Source organism: Rana temporaria, chromosome 7 (assembly GCF_905171775.1).
Source record: "Rana temporaria chromosome 7, aRanTem1.1, whole genome shotgun sequence".
Taxonomy (NCBI): domain Eukaryota; kingdom Metazoa; phylum Chordata; class Amphibia; order Anura; family Ranidae; genus Rana; species Rana temporaria.
Genome location: NC_053495.1, coordinates 96,054,563 through 96,080,331, shown reverse-complemented (window position 1 = coordinate 96,080,331; position 25,769 = coordinate 96,054,563). Strand labels below are relative to the sequence as shown.

The following is a 25,769-nucleotide window of genomic DNA, read 5'->3' as shown; positions in this document are numbered from 1 at the left end:
TAGCATAAGGACTGTTTATTAAAAACACAAAATTGGCAACTCACATTGTTAAAAAGGTCAACAGGCTCATCAATATAGAAGATGTCCACCCGCGCTCCAGCAGACGTTTTTTTCCTGGCGGGATTCCCGGCCGTGTGTACATGGCTTAACACTAGAATACTGGCGGCAGCTTTTCACTTTTATGTGAAATTTGTTTATATCTGAGGGTGGCGGGGGGGGGCTTTGAATCCCTAAAATACATTGTCTTTTTATGGCAAAAAAATCGAAATGATATCAGATCTACCTGTAGCTACCAAGGGACATTTTTATAAAGCAGTGAATGGTGCTTATTAAAGTATGAGAGAAAGTGACTCTACCTCCAAAGGCAGGAAACACAACAGGAAGGACTTTAAAAGGGCAGTCTCAAGCCTAGTCAGTGTTTTGTCTGAAAACACCATAGGGAAACTACAAGACAAGCCATTTTATACAAATACAGAAACAAATTTAGGGAGAGAATCCCTGTTATCCTGGACGACTCCAGAAACAGTTACTGGTAAGTCTAAAGCCTCGTACACACGATTGGATTTTCATCAGACAAATTTGTGAATTGTCTGCGAAGGGCATTGGCCGTGAATGACCGTGCAATTGTCATTTAAAATGTTACAGCGCTGAAAGATGAAAATTGGCCCGGACAGGAAGGGGGTGAAAATCCCCGGTATTGAAGTGGTTAAATTACTATTCTTGGGACAACCCAACTTTTGGGCTTTTCTTTTACTTTCTCTTTTGATGATAAAAGTAAATAGGACAAATAGTGAGTGTGAAACTCCCTAACAAGGGCAGAGGTAGCAATAAAAATGGTTTTCTAGCAGAACAGTGGTTCTAATTCCTCTCCAGTCTATCCAAAAGTAAAATATAGTCATTGATTTCACATGGAGATAACAAAATGACATTTAGAGGTTACTTATGCCAATATAAACCTGTACTACAACTAATAAGTATGCATAACAAGATCATATTGAATTACATATTTAGCAGATCACCCAATGCTGACTTCTCAACAGGTGGTGACAATATAAGCCTCCTTTTATAAATAATGTTTTGTAGTTTTAACCCCAAGCACATTTGGCTGCATATATTAATGCTGTATCAATTAACCAAAGGAAATGCCTCAAAGTCCAGCGATAGGGTATACATATGTGTAGAATGGACTTGCAGCATATTGCCCCAAGATAGATTTTTTGCACATTCAGCTTAATGCATACAGGCTCTCAGTTCTAAACTTCTTTCTATCGTGGAAATGTAATTATTACACTACTGTAGTGTATTACCATATCCAAAATCCAAGTGTACATCTTAGCCAAAACCATTTTGTTTTTGTTTTTATATTAGTGTAGGGAAAGTCATTTTTACTGCTTTGTCATTGAGTTGAGTTGGCTAAGCCATATTACCTCTTTAAAGCGATTGTAAACCTTAATCTTGTAAAACAACCCATTCAGTTTCAATTTTAACCCCGCACTAGTGCACCGCAAACGCATGATTTGCATGCAGTTGCAGGGCGCTTGCAGAGCAGTGCTATTCACCTAAATGGGTTCAATGGGGTATAATTTCTGCCACGATGACAAATAGCAGATCATTTAGTTAAAGGGGTGTTCCAGGCATTTTTTGTGTTTATTAAAAGTCAGCAGCTACAAAAAGTGTAGCTGCTGGCTTTTAATAAACACACACTCACCTGCTCCACGTTCCAGCGATGCGCCGGCCGGGGCTCCGCTCCTCTCCCCCCCTCCCCGGCCGGCGTCTTCATCCTAAGTGTGGGCACCCGGCCGTGATAGCTTTCGGCTTCTTGGCCGGGCACCCACTGCGCATGCGCGAGCGGCGCTGCGCTCTCTCATTGGACAGGCGATCGCATGGGACCTGTCATGTGTCCCAGGCGATCGCCTACAGGGAGGGGCTGCAGTAAGGCGATTAAGCTATTCGCCTTACCAGGGAAAATGCATGAATCTCGGATGAAAGTTGAGCGAATCTTGAGTGAAAACATGTAAATAAATTCCTAATGCCTTGTACACATGATGAAAAAAGTCAGATGGACTTTTTCCATCGGAAATTCCAATCGTGTGTGGGCCCTGTCGGTGGTTAGAAATAGAACATGTTTTATTTTATTCCGATGGAAAAAAAAACGATAGAAAATTCCTATGGTCTGTGTGGAACTCTGACGGAGAAAAAACCCAAGCATGCTCAAAATCAAGTCGACGCATGCTCAGAAGCATTGAACGTCATTTTTCTCAGCTCATCGTAGTGTTTTACGTCACCGCGTTTTGGATGGTCAGAATTTGGTCTGACAGTGTTTATGCAGGACAGCTTGAACGGAATTCCGACGAAAAATGTCATCGGATTATATCCCATCGGAAATTCCGATCGTGTGTACAGGGCATTAGACTTTCCAGTGGACAGGACAATTAGCAGATCATTTGGTTGTGTGTTCCCAGCTTCAAAAAAATTATGTACCTCTTTACATAAATGGCTTTGCTTGTAACAGGAGATTCTACATTTCAGACCTGTTCTGATAAAACTGTCCTACCACTGACTAATTTTTACACAGCTAAGCCATAACCTCTTTTGTTTGATTCTCTTAAGTCTTGAAAACAACTACTTGTGCCCTGGGTCTCCTCATTTCAGCCTGTCCTTGATCACTTACACTATCCTTCTGCTGGCAAATTTTACACAGCTCTAACATATGTGTGTGTGTAACTGAGTGTTAGTCCCCATTCAGGTTTCACCTGGCCCTTGTTTTAGATTGAAAAATTGTTCAATTAGCGGACAACCTTTTAGTATGAGAATGGTTGATTCGTGCTCATTGGGATAGCAAAAGGAAGGAGCAAAGAGACAATTGTAAGTACCTGACTGACAATGAAGTCTGAGCATGAGTGATAGAGAAATTGCACTTTAGCTTTCTGTGAGTTCTTTGGACTTACAGAAAAACAATATCTGCTTGGATATTCCGTAATTGTGTGTGGAGAGTGTTCACCATTTACCACGTAGGACACTTTTTATTCTCTCCTTTTTTTTACAGAGGGTCAAACCCTTTTCACCATACCAGCACCACCGAGGGTACAACACACAGCATCACCTAAGAAAAGGGTGATGATTACATTTCAATTTCACCTACACCATTAATTCAAGGCATTTCTTATTAATATTATTTTTATTTATTTTTCCACCCAGTGGTTTATAGCACTTTATTGTAAACACACCTATTTAATAGGAAAATTATTGCTTGGAAGAACAGCGCCATATCTACATCCCCTTCTCTTTATTTCACTTGTACTCCTCCTAGGTGGTAGTATTTTGTAGGGGCAGCAGTTCTTTCCAATTATTATTGTTGACTATTTTTCCTATTTTCTACCATTTTTTATTTAAACTTCTAGATCTTACACATTAGTTGTCTTTGAAGGTCTGTGTCAAACACTTTGGCAAACTACAAATATTCTATATTCACGCGGGTACCTCTTTGTCCAAATATCTTCTTACCTCCTCAGAAAAAAGGCAGATTTGTTTGACATCTCAGGTAATGAATCACACCAAGATATTACCGTGTAAATTAATTAATTTATTATTGTTTTTGCACAAAAATCACACGACTTTCACACATTTTTCTAATTGGTTTCAATTGGGGAATGTGTGAATCCTGAGTGAAAGTTGTGTTAATCGCCCCCCCCCCCCCCCCTTAGGCCCCATACACACGATAGAATCCATCCGCAGATAAATCCCAGCAAATGGGTTTCTGCGGATAGATCCTATGGTGTGTACACGCCAGCGGATCCGTTTCCGCGGAGAAATCTCCTCTGGGATGGATTCCAGCAGATCGGATATTTGCTGACATGCACAACAAATCCATCTGCTGGAATCCATTCCAACGGATGGATCCGCTCGTCTGTACAGACTCACCGGATCCATCCGTCCAAAGGGATTCCCCGCACGCGTCGTAATGATTTGACGCATGCGTGGAATTCCTTATATGACAGCGTCGCGCCGTCGCGGCGACGGCGCGACACGTCATCGCCAGAGGATTTCAGCGCGGATTTCAATGCGATGGTGTGTACACGCCATCGCATAGAAATCTTCTGAAATCCTCGAGAGGATTTATCCGCGGATACGGTCCGCTGGACCGTATCTGCGGATAAATCCTCTCGTGTGTATGGGGCCTAAGTGTTATTTATGCATCAAGACTTCAAGCTCTCCATTTTTTTTTTTTTTTTTACATTTTTGCCCTTTGTGAACAGACACTTTAAACCACAATTACGTTTTGCATTTAGATTGTTTGATATTGTCCTGGAGTTGAGTTGGGTTGTAATGTTTATTTGTAACAAAGTAATTTCATCCAATCTTCTCATAATCTTCTCCCCAGCACATTACTTTCAAGTACTTTAGTGTATAGGTTGTTTTCCAATAAAAAGTCAGCCCAGCACTTTAGAAACTTAAATTCATACCTGTTAGTTTGACCATGCATTTATTTCTCTAAGCTTCCACTGTCTTTCCTGTAATGTGAAATGTTCAAAAGCTAAGCCTTAAAGAGGAACTGCCATCTGCTCACATAATTTGTAATAAAAACATCTTTGCCATTCTGAAGCTTTCCTTCGACCACTTTGCATATTATTTGATATATACTGTGATTCTGTACTTGACAAATATGCTGCAGAAATCTCCCTCCACTGAGTCTAGCTGCAACTATTTTAACTAAGCAACTGAAGCGAAGCGGCTGCCTGTTCACTTCCAGGATTTACACACACACAGAGGCACACCTCCAGCTCTGCAGCTCTCATTGGCCCTCTTATGACTCCCCCCCTTCCTGGCAAATGCTCACAAGAGTGGGAGAGAGAGGGCAGAAGATTTAATAGATGGAAAGTTGAAAAAATTACTGAATTTCCACTTTAACCACTTGCTACCCAGACCAATTCTGACACTTCGCTCCTACATGTAAAAATCCATAATTTTTTTGCAAAAAAATTACTCAGAACCTCCAAACATTATATATGTTTTTTTAGCAGAGACCCTAGGGGAAAAAAGGTGGTCTTTGCAACTTTTTATCTTGCACGGTAATTGCGCAGTAATTTTTCAAATGCTTTTTGTTGGGGGGAAAAAAATCAGTTTCATGCATTAAAAAAACAGTAACGTTGGCTCAATTTGTTTGCATAATGTAAAAAGTTATGTTACACAAAGTAAATGGATACCTAACATGTCACACTTTGGAAATTGCGCACACTCATGGAATGGCTCCAAACTTCGGTACTTAATCTCTATTAGCGAAGTTTTTTAAATTATTTTGCAGTTTACCTGTTTAGAGTTACAGAGGAGTTCTTGTTTTAGAATTATTGCTCTCGCTCTAACGTTAGTGGCGATACCCCACATGTGTGGTTTGAACATTGTTTACATATGTGAGCGTTTTATTGTTTATTTTACTTTTTCTATTTTGACACTTACTTTTTTTGAACACTTTTATTCCTATTACGTGGAATGTAAACATCCCTTGTAATAGCAATATTGCGTGAGAGGTCCTCTTTACAGTGAGATCTGGGGTCAATAAGTCCCCAGATCTTGACCCCAAGGCTGGGGAAAAACGATCCTGGCCACCCAGTCGAGGCGGCGTCATTTTTTCAAATGCAGAGGCTGGGCGTGACGTCATAACATCGCGCCCAGCCCCCGAAAGATCATAGAAACGTCCAGGGGCCACCTGGCCCGCAGGATTCTCTATGGTAAACTTCCGGCATTGACCAATTTCTTCTCCCTCTCGCTGATCGTTCAGGGAGCGTCTCCTCCCACTGCCTGTATGAAGGATTAAGTGGCTGAACAGCCGCTATGATTGTTCTTACGGTGCAGGGAATCGCTGGCTCTAAAAGAAGATATGATTGCAGGCATCATTCAGATATCATCACTCAAAGTCAACGACTTCATACAAGGTTGTTGAGCGGAAAGTAGTTAAGTTCAACTTTCAGCCTAGTTCACTAAATTGATTTTTCAGTGTCCTTCTATGTATTATGCCAGTGGTCCCAATGTGATTAACTATAGCTGGGTCCTATCCAGCTCCTTTTAGTAATCTAACTACACATCAACCACTTTCTGAACCATGGCACCAGGTGACAGCAATCCTTTCAGTTGAGGTAATCCTGGCAACATTTTTTTCTCCTGATCGATTCTATTACCACCCCTACTAGATGGACTGCTTTCCCAGCAGATAGGGGGAACAGTAACATCCAAGACTAAGTTTGCACATCTCGCCTGTTTACTCAAAAAGCTAAATTTATGCGCTGTCAAGTATTGGGTCAAATAATGCTATTGGGTCATATACAGTAATAATTTTAATAAAAAAAGCAAACAGAGGGCACACGGGCCTAGTGTATTATGCTTGATATGAATCTTTAATAAATTAAACAATAGGTAACATACTCACAATTGGACACAAGCCGAGTTAGCTCTGAGGAAGAGGCAAGCCTTGAAACGCGTCAGCCTGCTGTACTGGTGTACTGCATCTGCTAAGTGATACAGCTGTCGTGGAGTTTAACCTGTTGTCTGTTTATGGAAAACTGTGACATTTGCGTCCAATTGTGAGTATGTTACCCATTTTTTTATTTATTAAAGACACTCATATCAAGGACAATGCACTAGGCCTGTGTTCCCTCTGTTTTCTTTTTTTATTTTAGTGCTGTCAGACTTTGCCAGTCATTTTGAGGGGCAGCAAGGCAAGGTATATCTAGCCAGGATGAGATTGTATACCAATATTTTTCTTTTGGGCCACCTTTTCGAGAGTAGGAGATTTGAGTGAGTCATGTTTTTTCAATATAATAATTACATTTTGAGGAAATACCGTATTTATCGGCATATAACACGCACAGGTGTATAACACGCACCCTAACTTTAAGAGGGAAGTTTCAGGAAAAAAAATGTCTACAGCCCCCTGCGTATAACACACAGGCACAGTTTACCCTTTATTTTCAAGGTAAAAAAGTCAGTGTTATACGCCAATAAATACAGTAATTTAAATCTTAGCTTACAGTATCATAAGTAAAAATTCCAATAACCAAATTCGACAAGAATACTAAGGCCTTATTCCCTTGGTGTTTTAGTGCTAGCTGCAGCAAGAATCGGGTGGATATACAGGTGGATGCAGGCAGTTGCTGCCACTCAGCTTGTACAAAACAATGGCAGACTGACAGCATCCGCTTCACCTTATTGTTGCTTTGGATTCCTGCCACTAACATGCCATGTGAATAAGGTCTAAGGTAAGACAAGATAAGGCTTAGGCCTCATACACACGGGAGGATTTATCCGCGGATACGGTCCAGCAGACCGTTTCCGCGGATAAATCCTCTCGAGGATTTCAGCAGATTTTAATGCGATGGAGTGTACTCACCATCGCATTGAAATCTGCGCCGAAATCCTCTGGCGATGACGTGTCGCGCCGTCGCCACGATTATGACGCGGCGACGTGCGCGACGCTGTCATATAAGGAATTCCACGCATTCGTTGAATCATTGCGACGCATGCGGGGGATCCCTTCGGACGGATGGATTCGGTGAGTCTGTACAGACCAGCGGATCCATCCGTTGGGATGGACTTCAGCAGATGGATATGTTGTGCATGTCAGCAAATATTCATCTGCTGGAAATCCATCCCAGGGGAGATTTATCCGCGGAAAAAGATCCGCTGGCGTGTACACACCATAGGATCTATCCGCTGAAACCCATTTGCTGGGATTTATCTGCGGATGGATTCTATGGTGTGTATGGGGCCTTACACTTGTCTTCAGGAAGCCACAGCTTGAGCCTATATCCAAGATGGTAGCACAGGGGACCTGTAGTGGTAAGAAGAACTGACTGCAGGAAGACAGAGCTGGACTCCAGGCACTGGTAAGTACCCTATTTTTAGCTTCGGTATTTGCAGCTGCTGACTTTAACACAAAAAAAACACAAAATAAACTCTTTAATTCCCAAACACACATATGGAGCCAACCCTGAGCATCTTCAGCAGAAAAAAAATGCGCTATAAGTGAAAGTCGAGACAAATAATACCAGATCGCAATTTATTCCAGGTGTACATTCATAGAAAATTGTTATGTTTAAAAAAAAAAAAAAAATGCTAGTATATGTACCTGAATCTTTCCTCTTGTTTACTGTAATCCACTGAATAGCAAAGCTGAGATGGGAAGAGCAAGCACCAACAATGAAATCAAACTAGATTATACTGCAACACACGGTACTGTATTTATTACACTGTAAGCTTGCTGACAAGAGAAAGCAGAGCAATATGTTGGCAAACACTGACTCGATAGTATGGAGAGTGTAAGGTATATCCAGAACTTACACTCTCTATAATAATTATATAATATATAATTATATATAATATATATATATCTCTAAATATACACAGTATACATGTGCATCTAAAAAAAAATATCACCAAAAAGTTAATTTATTTCAGTAACTCAATTTAAAAATTGAAACTCATATATTATATAGATTTATTACACATCGAGTGATATATTTAATCATTTCTTTATTTTAGTTTTGATGGTTATGGCTTACAACTAGTGAAAACTCAAGATTAAGGGCCAGATTCACATATATGGGCGTATTTTTGTGCGGGCGTAGCGTATCCTATTTACGCTATGCCTCCGCAAGTTAGACAGACAAGTGCTGTATTCACAAAGCACTTGCTCCGTAAGTTGCGGCGGCGTATCATAAATTGGCCTGCGTAAGCCTGCGTAATCAAATGTGGAAGAGGTAGGCGTTTTTTATTAAAATGAGCCGTGACCCCATGCGAATTTACTCCATAAGATACGCCAGGCCCAATGCCTGTGACGTGAACGTAACCTACACACAGCCCCATTCACGTACGACTTACGTAAACGACGTAAAAAGATACGCTTGCCGACGTCCATACTTTTCATTGGCTGCGCCTCATATAGCAGGGGTAACTTTATGCCGGACGTAAGCCTAACGTAAACGGCGTAGCGGGCACAAGTACGTTCGTGAATCGGCGTATCTACCTAATTTACATATTCAATGCGTAAATCTATGGAAGCGCCCCTAGCGGCCAGGGTAAATATGCACCATAGATACGACGGTGTACTAAGACTTACGTCGGTCGGCTGAAGCCATATTTCAGGCGTATCTTGTTCCCAGAATACTGCGCAGAGATACAGCGGCGCAACTTTTAAATTACGCGGCGTATCAATAGATACGCCAGCGTAACTCGTTTGTGAATCTGGCCCTAAGTATAGAATAGTGTGAAAAAGTTCAATATTGTAGACTCATGGGGGGTTATTTACGAAAATCAAAAATAAACAAAAAATTGCGCTAACCAAAATTAATAACGTGGCAATATTGAACCAGAAGGCTGCAGTAAACGGTGTGGATACACATAAAATACAAAAGAGGGAAAAAACTGTGCCAACACAAATCAACTAGCACTCATGCTGGATGAATGGTAACATACATAAACATGTAAATCAATCATGTGAAGAAAATGTCCCAAGAAGTAATAAATCTTGCTGGTGTCAACATCTGAGACGAACAGCTCCACAGTGAACGTTTAAAACATCCGTGAGAACCGCCACCACATGGAAAGCATCTTACCAGAATGATAAGTAAAAACAGCCTTAAAGAGATATGGTCTCCGTCAGTGGGTTAAACACAGGGTCCGGGAGCCAAAGGATCAATCATCCAACGAGGGATCACTACCTCCTTCGCCAAGATGCGGACCATAGCATAATACCGTTTTGTAACGTTTATTTACTAAAAAAGATTGTACTTGCAAACATAAATTCATAAAAGCATGTAAAAAGATGCCAGCTAGCACTAGAGGAGCCCTTCCTCCTTCACATCGAACGCGGTGACGTCATGTATGCCGTCCTAGGCGCGTTTCGTCATAAGTTGACATTTTCAATGGGGATGGGCAATACACTGACTCACCGCAATAAATAGCCAGACCTAGTTCAGACGTGCAAGGAAATGGCAGGAGCAAAACGCCATCTTAACTATGGGAAAGATAGCAATAATGCCCACAGTGGCTCTGGAATGACTACCCATTTCGGAATAGCTGTGCGCCATACGAACAAGGGGTATATTAGTCACCAGAAAGTTAAAAAACAAGTAAATACATTTATATGAAACGTTACCATTAAATTAAAAATGAAAAAAACGGATCTCATAGGGAAACCTATTTGTAATTATATACGACCAAAAATATTTAACTAAATGACGGTAGAAGGTCTTAATACCGTACATATAAACTAGAGACCCCTAGTGGAAAAAATTGTTAATCGCACCTATTACAGAGCAATTACCAAATAGAGCACAAAACAAAGTTTGAACTGAAGATTTAAACGGTCATGCCAACAGCATATGTGTGATCATACAATGTGTACGGCAACTGTTAATACTAATATTAGTGAGGAGTACTAATACATAAATTAAACTGTTCGTGACTAAATAGCATAAACAGTGCTAGTATTAGACTAATACTTATTAAATGTTGATGTCTAAACCCGTGAACCGGTTAGAAAATGCAAATATATTAATTTATTAATTAATTAGACCCCTCAAGTGGAAAAAAACAGGGGGAATATTAAAAATGTGTAAAGTAAGAGGGGGGGGGCGCCCAATCGCCTCCCCACCTTACGACACCCAATAAAGCGAATATTGAATGAATAAACCACACACCATGTAATTAAATACATGATAATATGTTACAAAATAAGATAAAATTAAATTTGATATGAAAAAACACTCAAAAATCCAAAAAATTATATATATAAAAAACAGAATAGAAAAACCCATCCTTGCATGTCACAACTAGGTTCAAAGAATACATTATATAGCATCACGCATTGTTTATAAATGCATTTACATCAGTATCTATATTTAAATCATAGGGTATGTAAGACTTTAATCGGTATATCCAAGCCATTTCTGACTTAGATATCTCCCTCACCAGAGAGCTTCCTCTCCAATTGGGTTTAAATTTGTCGATCCCCAAAAACAAAGTCCCAGATGGATCCCGATTATGTGCTAAAAGATAATGCTTCGACACTGAGTGATTCTTGAAACCAGTAATAATATTGGTAATGTGCTCGTTCAAGCGTACCCGAAGTGGGCGTTTAGTCCAGCCCACATACTGCATGCCACACGGGCACTGCAGCATGTAGACTACCATGACAGTGGCGCAAAACCAAATCCACTTTGCACTACAAGCACTTGGAAGTGCAGCCGCTATAAATCTGAGGGGAATATCTGAAAGGAGAGGAACTCTGCTGATTTTATCATCCAATCATGTGCAAGCTAAAATGCTGTTTTTTTTTTATTACCTTGCATGTCCCTCTCGGATCTACGGTGACTGCACTTGCAAGTGCACTTGCAGTGTAGTTGTAGTGCAAAGTGGATTTTCCTTTAGTAAATAACCCCCATGGTGTCACACTCTAATCAGTTAATTAACTCAACACCTGTAAAGGTTTCCAGACCCTTTAAATGGTCTCTCCGTCTGGATCAGTAGGTTACATCATGGGGAAGACTTCTGACTTTACAGTTGTCCAGAAGACAGCCATTGACACCTTCCACAAGGAGGGTAAGTCACAAAAGGTCATGGCTAAAGAAGCTGGCTTCAGAGTGCTGAATCCAAGCATTAATTTAAAGTTGAGTAGAAGGAAAAAGTGTAGTAGAAAAAGGTGCGCAAGCAACAGGGATAACTGCAGCCTTGAGAGGATTGTAAAGCAAAAGCCATGCAAGAATTTGGGGGAGATTCACAAGGAGTGGACTACGGCTGATATCAGTGCTTCAGGAGCTTCACACAGACGTATCCAGGACATGGGCTACAACTGTTGCATTCCTTGTGTCTGGAGGAAGTGTAAAGAGGCACAGAATCCAAGTTGCATGAGATCCAGTGTGAAGTTTCCACAGTCAGTGATGATATGGGGAGCCATGTCATCTGCTGGTGTTGGTCCACTGTGTTTTATCAAGTCCAAAGTCAGCGCAGCCCTCTACCAGGAAATTCTAGAGCACTTCATATTTCCCTTTGCTGATCAGCTTTAGGCCCCTTTCACACGGGGCGGATCAGTAATGATCCGCCCCGTAAACCTCTGCTTGCTCAGCGGGAATCGCTCCGTTGATCCCTGCTGAGCCGGCAGATGACAGGGCGGTCCCTGCACAGGCACCGCCCTGTCTTTTCTCCGCTCTCCCCTATGGGGGGATCGGATGAACACGGACACTGCTAAAAGTACCAATACCTGGTTTAATGATCATGGTATCGCTGTGCTTGATTGGCCAGCAAACTTGCCTGATCTAAACCCCATAGAAGAATGAGAGACACCAGACCAAAAAGGCAGATGAGTTGAAGGCCGTATCAAAGAAAGCTGGGCCTTCATAACACCTCAAAAGGAGCCCCGGCCAAGTATTGAGAGCATGCTATACTGTACATGGACATACTTTTCAGCAAGCCATTTCTTTATTAAAAGTCCTTTTTTTTTTTATTGGTCTTATGTAATATTCAAATTTTCAGAGATACTGAATTTTGGGTTTTCACTAGCTGTAAGCCATAATCATAAAAGTTAAAATAAAGAAATGCTTGAAATATATCACTCTGTGTGTAATGAATCGATACAATATATGTGTTTCACTTTTTAAATCGAATTACTAAAAAAATTTACTTTTTGATGATATTCAATTTTTTTAGATGTACAAGGGGTGTACAGCACAGTGGTGTAGTGGTTGGTACTTTCGCCTAGCAGCAAAAAGTTTTGCTGGTTTAAATCACAACTATGACACCATCTGCCTGGAGTTTGCATGTTCTCCCTGTGCCTGCATGGGCTACCTCTGGGTACTCCGGTTTTCTCCCACTCTCCAAAGACATGCTGGTAGGTTAATTGGATCCTGTCTAAATTGTCCCTACTATGTATGAATGTGAGTTAGGGACTTTAGATTGTAAGCTTCTTGAGGGTAGGGACTGACGTGAATGTATAATATACATGTAAAGCGCTGTGTCAATTGACGGTGCTATATAAGTACCTGAAATAATAAAATATACTATGCCTGCCCTTCCCTTACATACACATGAACTTAGTCTTAGTCAGTAAGATTAAATAATGAGTTGCCCCCCTTTGCAGCTAAAGGGGGGCAACGCCATTTAAAAAAAATGGCACAGGTTTCCCCTTAATAGCCATACCAGACCTGAAGGGCCTGATATGGAATTTTGGGGGGGACCCCCCACGCTTTTTTTTTTTTGGTTCGGGTATCTCCTAATATTCTTACAAGACCCAAAGGGCCTGCTAATGGACTAAGGGGGGAACCCATGCTGTTTTTTCAATAACTTTTATCTGTATTGCCAGGATCCGACAATTCATTATAGCCGCGATCAGTTTTAAATTACTTTTTTTCCTTTAGAAATGTCATTTTGTGCAGGGACTTTTCTAAGCATGGAAAACATGCGCTAGTTTACAAGCATACTATAGACACCCCCCAAGGTACGAAATTTAAAGGAATATTTCACTTTTATTGTTTCACTTTAAGCATTATTAAAATCACTGCTCCCAAAAAAACTGCAGTTTTTAAAACTTTTTTTTGCATTGATACATGTTCCCTATTGTGAGGTCAGGCACTGATGTGGACAAACAGTCTCTGCTCTAATTCATCCCAGTTCTAGGCCAGTCAAGTTCCTCTACCCCGAACTCACTCATCCATGTTTTTATGGACCTTGCTTTGTGCACTGGTCCAAAATCATTATGTGGAGGGGGATTATGATGTGGGGTTATTTTTCATTGGTTGATCTTGGCTCCTTAGTTCCAGTGAAGGGAACTCTTAAGGCCCCAGCATACTAGGACATTTTGGACAATTTTATGCTCCCAACATTGTGGGAACAGTTTGGGGATGGCCCCTTCCTGTTCCAACATGACTGCGCACCAGTGCACAAAGCAGGTCCATAAAGACATGGATGAAGGAGTTTGGGGTGGTGTAACTTTACTGGCCTACACAGTGACCTGACCTTAACCCAATAGAACACCTTTGGGATGTATTAGAGTGGAGACTGCAAGCCAGGCCTTCTCGTCCAACATCAGTGCCTGACCTCACAAATGTGCTTCTGGAAGAATGGTCAAACTTTCCCATAGAAACACTCCTAAACCTTGTGGACAGCATTCCCAGAGGAGTTGAAGCTGTTATAGCTGCAAAGGGTGGGCCAACTCAATATTGACCCCTATGGACTAAGACTGGGATGCCAATAAATTAATTTGCGTGTAAGGACAGGCGTTCCAGTACTTTTGGTAATATAGTGTAAACTGTATATACACTCTCACATACATAAATAATTGATACATTTCTTTTTTTTCCAGTGAAGGTCTGTGTGTGTGCGTGTGTAGGGAGTCGGTGCATGTCAGCACAAATGTTGGCCATTGGAGGAGAGGACAGGCAGGCTGTTCTCCCAGCACAGCAAAATCAATAAAACTGACTATGCTGTAAAAAGAATGTGCTCTCATGCCTAGTGTGTAGCTAGTTTAAAATGGGAAAATAGGAGTCTGGCAGGATCACCGGGTATTTCACATAAAGGAAACAATGCAAAGAACAGGATACTTTTAACAAAAGTACATGGTACAACAGACACATATCAGGAATATGAAATGTTCGGGTAACATTTGTTAACCTGCCTGGCGGTAGTCTGACTCGGGGTTAGATTTTCCTGCTGCGAGCGGTAACCCCGAGTCAGACTCGGGCTTGCCTCGCTAGATCCACAGGCATGGTTTACTTACCTTGTCCCTGGATCCAGCGATGCCACCGCGCTGTGTGAGCGAGCGGGACCTCGCTCGATTCACACAGTGCCTCTGTGTGACGCCGATCTCCGTTCCCTGCGACGTTACGACGCACGGGGGCGGAGAACGGCGCCAAATTCAAAAAAGTAAACAAACACTTTACATACAGTATACTGTAATCTTATAGATTACAGTACTGTATGTAAAAAAACACATCCCCCTTGTCCCTAGTGGTCTGTCCAGTGTCCTGCATGTCATTTTATATAATAAAAACCTTTTTTTCTCCCTGCAAACTGTAGATTGTCCATAGCAACCAAAAGTGTCCCTTTATGTCAAAAATAGTTTTAGATCAGCTAAAAAACAGCGATAATAAATTATAATCACTTGTAGAATTGTGCGATAGCGATTTGTGGGGAAATTCGTCATAAAAAAATAATAATAATGACAGCGACAATTCTGCAACTGAGCAAATTTCAGTGATTTTGATTTTATTACATTATTGAATAATTTTTATTATAATTATATTATTATTTGTTATAATTATTTATAATTATTTATTATATTATAATTTATAATTTTGTTTTTTAAAAAATGTCATACCCGGGATGCCTATTAGAATCTTGTTTGGTCAGATTTAAGTGAGTTATTTCTAAAAATTACAGACCTACAATATAAAACGCCAAATTTCCTTGCAAATAATGGTACCGCTTTCAGCATGTTTTTTCTGAAAGAATCATACCGCCAGGGAGGTTAAAGTAATGGTAGTGGACCTGATTTACTGAAGTGTGAAGTGAGAAAAATTTAACTCAAAAGAACCTTTTCTAAATTTCCCCATAAATGACTAGAAGTTTAATGAAAACACTGATTCACTTTACTTAACCTCACTTCACACTTTAGTAAATCAGGTTTAATGTACTTGCCATATAGAGATTTCTAATGTATGTGGATGCTCATTTGTTGCTTTCAATGCAGGTTGTCTTAAATTCAACCTAAAGGCTTTTTCCTTGCAGTAGGACCAACTGCTGCCTCTTCTTCCCATCAATGGCCAAAGTAAAGTTCTGCATGAGACATAGGCAGCCAATCAGTGCCATACACCGAAATCAATCTCAGATAGGAAGTTGAAATGTCAACTTGTAATACTTCAGTGGCCCTAGCTCTAAGGGCAATCATATGGGAGGTCAGACTACATTGTTATAATGGCAACCAATATATGACTTTATGTTTCCTTTTAAATGGAGGTGACCATGTCTACAGCAGAAAATAAGTATACAAGCTTCAATAACAAAAGTCGTCAAGTCATACTTTGTAATTGTGTTCAGTATCAAGGTTTGCATGGTGCTTTGTCCTAAGGTCATTATCCTGTTTTCACAGTGAAACTATTTGCTATGACAAGCGAAGTGATTGATGGGGAGATGCAGTTTTATATTAGAGCACGAAACTTCTACAAGGATGTTCCTGCAACAGATGAAGGAATGATGGGAGATTTTTCTGACCTCTCCAATATCGACATAGAATCATCAAGAGAATTTCTGAGGAAATTTGTTGGGGTTAGTAGATGCATTTTTTTTAAACCAAATAGTTAGCAGCACACTAACCCATGTGCTAAACATTGCAAAATGTTAGTGAATTGCACAAAGGCTTGTCTGATCTCTGTAATCGAGATCCATGCTATCTGGTAAGAGGCTGTCTTTTTTTTTTTTTTTAAAGGAGCATGTTTGGAGCACTGGAGCACAATTTTAAAGTGGACGTTTTTCATGAGCACTTTATTAATTCGGCACATTTATATTGGACTTTGTTCGTATATATTCATATCACAATAATTGGTTTAAGGCAGGGGTCTCCAAACTGCGGCCCTTTTCTTGCTTTTATCCGGCCCTTGGGGCACTAATCCTCCCACTGATACAAGGCACTAATCAGCCATCGAACACCAACAACGGAGCACCATTTTTCCCACTGACACTAATAATAGGGCACTATTCCTCCTTATGATACCAATGATTGGGCACTATTCCTCTAACCTAATAAAAAATGTGGTGATGTTTACTCCTACTGATGCCGCTGGCACGATCTGGCCCTCCTGAAGTCTGAAGGACCGTAAACCGGCCCTTTGTTTAGAACGTTTGGAGACCCCTGGTTTAAGGGACTTTGATTTTGATTATTAATTGTAATATTCAGACATATCATTGATTGCTATATACTTATGCACTTGTATTTTATTTTTGTTCACAATTCATATTTTGGAGTCACATTTGTTTTTTTTACTTATATATTTCCATATGGTCATATTAATGTAAAGGAATAGCGCACCATTTTTCATGCACGTTTTCAGCAGTCAAGTTTTCAGACTATTGAGTCACAGCAGTTCACTACATCTACATTGGGCAAGCGCATGAACTTTTTTTCTTTGAACTTTTCGAATTGTATATGGCTGATCTTACACAACACTACAGGTCGAACTGTTACCACCACTTCACCTTAGAGCCCTTATAAGTTTTTCAGGCTCTTCCTCCCACTTTTTTGTCATGGGGACTTTGCTACAAGAAATTTGACACCAGGTTTGCTGTGTATCCTTCGCCAGACACACTTACCCCATTCTGCACTGTATTTTGTAAGTATGCAAACCTGGGACTATGGTTGTCAAATCAATCCTGATTGTGTCGTCATCCTCAGGCCTAATAAGAAAGACATTCGGTATCATATTACCACTGTGAGTACAAAAGGGGAAACCCTACGGTTATCGGATCCCAGGTACTATTGGTAGAATGTTGTTGATAATGGTTGAAGTCTGCTGTTTTTTTCCCCCTCCTTTTTTTTGTGCTGCTCTTTAATTGTATTTTTATTTGCATAATGTGAACCAGTTCAGAATTCCGGTTACATTCACATTTTTAAATATAATTATTATTGCAGCCCTAGTATGTGAGGTACATTATAAGATCAACTAGGTATTTTTTAATTTTGATTTTAATTCATCTAGTTGAGTCAGAACCATTCATACATCTGATTTATTCAAATGGCTGAATTACTAATGTTCAATTATTGTTTGGAGACTTTCAATCTCCTTCTCTCCTTTTTGATTTGATATTTTCATTAATACCAGTCACATTTACTACACCCAGAGACTTAGTAGCTTACTGTTCCCGAAATATAACGTTTTGGGATTGGCAGAGTGAAAACTGATGTTTATCTGCCGACCGATCGCATCAGCTGATCGCACTTCTCTTTTGGTGTGCACCTGTTGGATGTATATATCCTTCTAGGTTACTCATAGATTTTTGAGAGATTAGAATTTTCCTTTAATGTCTCATCCTTTTTATTGTTTTTTTATTTTTCTCTTTTTTCCAGTATCAGGTCTGATTATTTCATTATCTTTAGGCATAGCACTAGAGATAAACTTTGCCATTAGAGCTTGTAACTTACATGGATTACTTGCTGATTCGTGTTTCCAGCTCTATTTTTATCTCTCCTTTTCGTCATATAATTTTTATCTATTTTTTATTGAGATATTTTTAAATTACCCACATATATTTAATATAGAGCTACTTTTCATTATAGAAGGTTGTGCCCTTTGTTGATTTTTTGCCAGCCGCGGTATGTGTGTTCTTTACAGCTGCGTAGTGTTGCAATGTAGTACTGGCAAATATCCTCTTTCAAACATGGTGGAAGTATCAGTGGGAGTCCCCGGAGCTCTGAACTGGGCGTTCCCCACTGTGTAGCATAATTAGCGGTGAGTCAGCACGCCGCTCGTGCCCCTGGAAGACGTCACCATTTGACGAAACAGCGTAGGGATGAGAGGCGTGCTGACGTCACCAACACTAGAACACTATCATCCCGGAAGGACTGGCGGAATCGTTTTAAAGCCGGCTGGCTTGATATTTTTACACGCAAATTGCTACAAATGTTTGTAAGTGCAATTTTTTTATTTTATTAAAGCTCAGTTTACAGTACTTCACTATGTCAGTGTTTCCTATTTCTTCATGGGGACTCCAACTTGGGAGAAACATTGAGGATCTGAGAGACATTGAAGGGAAAAGTGTTTGACATCCAGCAGTGAGAGACCCTGGGCGGGGATTACAAGCCACATGCTGTCACAATCTAAATTAGGAGATCAGTAAAGCTGGTAAGGAGACATCTTATCTTAGGTGGAGGATTCCTTTCTGCATGATCACGGCACATCTCCTGGGTGTTATATTGTGTATAGCCACCATCCTTTATTCACTGGAGGACTTCTATTTCTTGGGACTTTATATTTGTATATCAAGCATATATGCATGGTCAACAGAAGCAGGAGGCTGTTTCTTACTTTTAGAACCTTTCAGCACTATTTTATGTTATTCACTTAATTGTGTTGATTTATTTTGAGTCCACATTTATTATCCACATTTTTTACGGTTTAGGTTAACCGCATTTTATATATGGATATTTATTATATGAAAAAGTAAAAAAATTGAATTTTCTCAAAAATTGTCGCTCTATTTTTGTTTATAGCGCAAAAAATAAAAACCACAGAGGCGATCAAATACCACCAAAAGAAAGCTCAATTTTTGGAGAAAATAGGACGTCAATTTTGTATGGGAGCCACGTCGCACGACCGCGCAATTGTCAGTTAAAGCGACACAGTGCCGAATCGCAAAAAGTGGCCTGGTCTTTGGCCAGCGAAATGGTCCGGGGCTTAAGTGGTTAATGAAAGATAGACTACATGGACATTAGGTAGTAGATCTGTATGGACTATTTTTTAAGACTAGGGATATCAATTAGAGTCGCTGTAATGCCAGCCTGGCAAAACTGCAGGAACTTTGCACATGGAATTGTTCCCCTTTCCACAAATTTATGGTTGGCACTACATCACAGTGGCAGATTATTTTGACCACTAGGCCATCCACCGGCATGTGGGACGTTATGTGCCTGTGTTGCTGGACCACACTGTCATTGCCAGGGTACACATGACCACAATTCAAGTAATCTGGTAAGCATGGTCTGGGACAATGCATAACCTTCTCTGCACACTGGGTAAATCTTTGGCTGGCTGTGAAGGATGAAGGACAGGCCAAATTGCTGAAACGGATGGTGCCACCAGGTGTCTTGTCTATCAATGGAAGCTGGGTGGACTACTGGGACACTGTGAGAAAACCTGGGTTTGGGACTTTCATGTGTTCCTATTACGCGGGTCCCAGCCGGGCCACAAGGTGAGATGTGACTTCAGGTGCGTGTTTCTGCCCCCTGTTGTTTGCCACCTCGCGCCATGGCTCCCTGCTCTCACTCGGCCGGCCGCAAGGTACAATGTTATATGCGCTGCTCGTCCCCTTCAGCAGGACTCCCGATGCAGCTCTCGCCCCCTACCTGCCTCAAGGTATGTGGGGTGTTTACAGGGGTCTGCTGATGGGCACATTTAATGTAAGGTTAACTCGGAACGGCATATTTATTGTTAAGGGGCACTCTGATAGACACATTTTATGTTAAGGGGCACTCTTTTATTGGCATATTTTGTTGTGCCCATCAGTATGTCCCCTAACATAAAATGTGCCTATCAGAGTGCCCCTTAACATAAAATAAAGGGGCATGCTGATGGGCACATAATGTTAAGGGAGCATCCTGATGTAAAGGGAAACTCTGATGATGGCACCTAATGTAACAGGGTACTTTGATGAGGACAAATGATGTAAGGGGGCACACTGATGGGAGACATCTGATGTAAGGGGGCCTTTTGATGAAGAAACCTGATGTAAGTGGGTATTTTCATGGGAATACCTGATGTAAGGGAGGACTCTGATGGGGACACCTGATATAAGGGGATACTCTGACGGTGGCAACTGATTTATGGGTGAAGTCTGATGGGGGCATTTAATGTAATGAATTACTGTGGTAGGGGCACCTGATGTAAGAGGGAACACTACAGGTGAAACTCTAAAAATTTTAATATTGTTCAAAAATTAAAAGGTGAAACTAATATATGAGATAGACTCATTACATGCAAAGCAAGATAATTCAAGCTGTGATTTGTCATAATTGTGAGGATTATGGCTTACAGCTCATGAAAACCCCAAATCCACAATCTCAGAAAATTTGAATATTACATGCAATTTAAATCGAATATTGTGAAAAGGTGCAATATTCTACGCTCAAAGTGTCCCACTCTAATCGGCTAATTAAGCCATAACACCTGCAAAGGGTTCCTGAGCCTTTAAATGGTCTTAGTCTGGTTAAGTAGAAATCACAATCATGGAAAAGACTACTGACATGACAGTTGTGTAGAAAACCATCAATGACACCCTCCATAAAGAGGGAAAGCCTCCAAAGGTAATAGCAAAAGAGGTTGGATGTTCCCAAAGTGCTGTATCAAAGCACTGTGAAAGTGATGTGGAAGGGAAAAGTGTGGAAGAAAAAGGTGCACAAGCAGCAGGGATGACGGCAGCCTGGAGAGGATTGTCAGGAAAAGGCCATTCAAAAGTGTTGGGGGCTTTCACAAGGAGTGGACTGAGGCTGGAGTCAGTGCATCAAGAGCCACCACACACAGACGGATCCTGGACATGGGCTTCAAATCTCGTATTCCTCTTGTCAAGTCACTCCTGAACAACAAACAACGTCAGAAGCATCTTACCAGGGCTAAAGGAAAAACAGACCTGGTCTGTTGCTCAGTGTTTCAAAGTCCTCTTTTCTGATGAAAGCAAATTTTGACAAATCATCACAATTATGACAAATCAGGGCTTGAACTATCTTGGTTTGCATGTAATGAGTCTATCTCATATATTAGTTTCACCTTTTAAAGCGGTGGTTCCCCTAAAAATAAAGTTTTGACATTGCATTTGCTATAATAATTACAGTTAGAATCGGCTGGTTTTATGTAAAAAATACCTCCGTACGTAGCGTTTGTATTATTCGTTCCCACCGCCACTTCCGGGTACGATGCTGGCGCTGGGCGTTCCTAATTGATGGACAGGCATCCGACCGACGCATCCATCGCGTCACGAGATGCCGAAAGAAGCCGAACGTCGGTGCGGCTCTATACGGCGCATGCGCAACGACGTTCGGCTTCTTTCGGCATCTCGTGACGCGATGGATGCGTCGGTCGGATGCCTGTCCATCAATTAGGAACGCCCAGCGCCAGCATCGTACACGGAAGTGGCGGTGGGAATGAATAATACAAACGCTACGTACGGAGGTATTTTTTACATAAAACCAGCCGATTCTAACTGTAATTATTATAGCAAATGCAATGTCAAAACTTTATTTTTAGGGGAACCACCCCTTTAAGTTGCATTAGTGAAATAAATTAACTTTGGCACAATATTCAAATTTTTCGAGTTTCACCTGTACATTTATAGAGTATTTCCAGAGTGTGTGGAGGAATCAGTATAAAAAGCGTGGCTTGCACCAAAAAAGAAAAGAAGACGCATACAATCTTTCATGGTACAGACTTGTGATTCAGACCTCGGCCAGAATTATTTTTTTTTTTAGTGATCAGACCTCCTTGAATTTTAATTCACTACCCCTGCTCTAGACTGAGCCTGAAATGTTGGTGTGGATTGCACTGTGCTTGTGACTGGCAGCCTCTGTACTAGCGAGGGAGCCCAGAGGTAATCTACAGCAGCCCCTCCGGGGGTAAGAGCTGCAAAAAACTCCTTGTCAAAGTGTTATTTACATGTGTGAGAACAATCAAATGGTTTATTCTGAGGATTCTTCTTTGTGCGCAAACTTCTAAAGTTATGTTGTGGAAATTTAAAGATGTATTTATTATGTATTGTCATAGTGTCACCCATTGTTGGTTCTCCATCAGCCCGCTCTAGAAAGCTGACTGGGGCAGACAGACTGGTTGAGATACACTTCCTGATTTGGAGAAGGGTGTTTGTGGAGTGGGGGGTGTCGGCCGGCGAAAGGGCCCCTGTGTGATGCACAGATATTCGCCTTCCGGGTGCGTCCGCTCTGCAAGAGCATTGTCAATTTAGCTGGTGTGAGCTCCTGTCATCTCTCAGTGCCTGATCAACACTGTTTTGTGATGTGCGCCTACACCTGCAGATAAGCTCCTCTCATCAGGAACTGTATCCTATTGTTGTTATTATATTGCTGTATTGTTATTGATTATTACTGTATCGTATCGTGTTGTCATATTGCTGTATTGTGGTGTTGTTGTATTATATTGTTATTGAATATTACTGTATTGAATCCCTGTTGGACGGGGTTATCTGTGCTGCCAAATCGATATATGGGCATTTGTTGTATTGAGCCCACATGCTGTGACATCACTTCCCATGGAGGAGGTCACATGCTGTGTCATCACTTCCTATGGTCATATGCTGTGATCTCCTCCAATCAGATGTGGTATGTGAAGCCTATTGTGGTAATAAAACAGCCTGTGAGGGCGTTGGCAAACCAGACATGACTGGGAGCTAGACTGAGAACAATTGGTGATGGTCTCTTGACTTGAATGGATGGGCAGAGAATGGATGGTGAGTGAACTTATTTATCTTTAAGATGGCTTATTTCATTAAGATGAATTAGAGACAAGATATCTGTCTGCTCTGCAAACAGCCAGAAATTCTACGACAGTTAGTAATTAACATAATACAATCCTAAAAATGTATAACTATATTACATAAAATACAGTATAGCCAATAATAGGAGCACATTATTTTCAGAACGTAAACCATTAAACTCAATTCTTAGAACAGTTGGCATAAATGAACACCCATTTTTCTCATGGCTAGTGTGCAAAAAACTGAAGTCATGCAGGTAAAAAATGGAATGTCTATAAAAAAAATTAGGAGAACGATTACAGTGTATTTAAATAGCAGCAGAGAAAAAGTTAAGTAAATGGATGTTTCACACTCCACAGTTTCAGTCCCTCATAAAGATTGAGGGCAGAGCCTTGCAAGTTTATCAACACACTGCATGCCAGCTTGGTACTATAACTGCTTCTAAACTGCCTGGCAAAAAAAGCCCCCTTTCCCCTCCATGGCCTGGGCAGTCCTCAATAACCACTTTCTCACCTGCCATCATTATTACCGTATATATATATATTTATGGTCGAAAGCCCTTCAACCGGGATGCATGTGAGCCACATAAACATGCCACAAGACTTACAACATGAAATGGACCTGAAGTGTTACCTGGTCTGCTGGTCAGTATACCAAAAAAGGGGGCATACCCAAGATAAGAAATAGATGTTTGATGAGAGAAATTTATTTGAGAAATGCCCTGAAAAAGGTGATGGGAGGGAGGGTATCGCGCACAGGAACCGAGAAAGACCACAGATGAATGGGCTGCTTAAAAAAAAAACGGACTCCTCCAATAAATTCAGACCACCATACTGGCCTTCTTATTTATGGTCCAAGCCCTTCAACCGGGATAGATGTGAACAATATATACACGATACAAGACTTACAACAGTTGGTCTGGAGCTATGTGGGCCGATGTGCCTTGTTGCGGCTGGATTCGAACTGAACCGTAGGGTGAGCGGTACCGAGGGGTGTCCATCATTGACCTGATACATCAAACAGTGATCTGAATTTAAAAGTGAACCGTTGCGCAGCTGAGGCGACCAACATCGAACAGTAGAGCGTATGACGGGATAAAATAATAAATAAAAAATGCACGAATGACCTGACACAAAGCGACTGCCGAACCTGAGGAGAACATGCAGACAATATACAAAATAATACCACTGAATGATTGAAGTGATGGTAACACGAATCAGGGTGCCGTAACTGGGACTGACAGTAAACCAAACCGAAGATGAAACTAAGATTAATCTGTACCAGAATGACAGGAAGAAAAAAGTGTGGAGAGGGCTTGGAACGGCTCATCCAACGCACACAACGTCATCTGTAAAACATGGTGGAGACAGTGTGATGGCATGGGCATGCACGGCTTCCAGTGGCACTGGTTCATTGGTGTTTATTGATGATGTGACAGAAGACAGAAGCAGCTGGATGAATTCTGCAGCTTTTAGAGATATACTGTCAGCCCAGATTCAGCCAAATGCAGCAAAGCTGCGCTTCACAGTACAGATTGACAATGATCCAAAACACTGCAAAAGCAACCCAAGAGCTTTTGAAGGAAAAGTGGAATATTCTGAAATGGCCAAGTTAATCACCTGATCTTAACCCAATTGAGCATGCTGTCAGGGCTGGGCTCAGCCCTTCCATCTCTGTGCTGGCAGCACAGCTGGCAGCTAAATGCCAGCTCCCATCTCTCCACAGTGATCCACCTGTTGATGATCCGCTCGTCAGCTCTGCCTACTTAAAGCCTTCCAGTTCATTTGCTCTTTGCCTTTGCCTGTGTTAACATCACAAGAGACTTTCTTCTGTGTTCCTGTTGAAGACCTGCTTGACTGACGTTCCCTCTGGCTACAGATCCTGCTTGCTGTACTACCACCTTTATCGCTGGCTCTTGGACATTGGCTGGGCGGACTACCCGATCCGGTTACTGAACTCTGGCTATGTTTTGACTACGCTTACTCTGTTTACCTTTTTATTATTAAACAAGTGTGATTTAACTGTACTTCTGTCTCGGTCTGATTCATGGTTTCTGACACATGCATTTCACTTGCTGAAGGCAAAACTAAAGGCAGAAAGACCCACAAACAAAGAACAACTGAAGACAGCTGCAGTTAGATAGCTGCCTGGCAAAGCATCAGAAAGGAGGAAACCCAGTCTTTGGTAATGTCCATGGGTTCCAGACTTCAGGCAGTCATTGCCAGTAAAGGATTCTCAGCAAAATATTACAAATGAACATTTTATTTAATATTATATTTATTTGTCCAATTACATTGTAATTGGACATCCTACTGTTTATAAAAATGGTTGCAGTTCCTAAAATGTGTGTGTGAATGTATGTATATATATATATATATATATATATATATATATATATATATAATGGGGCAGATCCTCAGTTCGTTCGGCGTGGGGAGGCACTTCATTTAAATGAAACACGCCCCCTACTCGCCGCATTTGAATTACGCGCCCTTACGCTGCAAGAGATAGACTACGCCGCCGTAACTTACGGCGCAAAT

The 25,769-nt window shown here is 41.0% G+C and overlaps 1 protein-coding gene across 1 annotated transcript in view; it reads left to right on the top strand.

The window, feature by feature from the left end:
• Positions 1-25,769, top strand: part of METTL11B (methyltransferase like 11B) — a 46,197-nt gene that overhangs the window by 6,719 nt on the left and 13,709 nt on the right. The window contains exon 2 of the mRNA XM_040359702.1: positions 16,133-16,308. Within this exon, the coding sequence (XP_040215636.1) occupies positions 16,133-16,308 (176 nt within the window). The remainder of the gene's footprint in view (positions 1-16,132; positions 16,309-25,769) is intronic.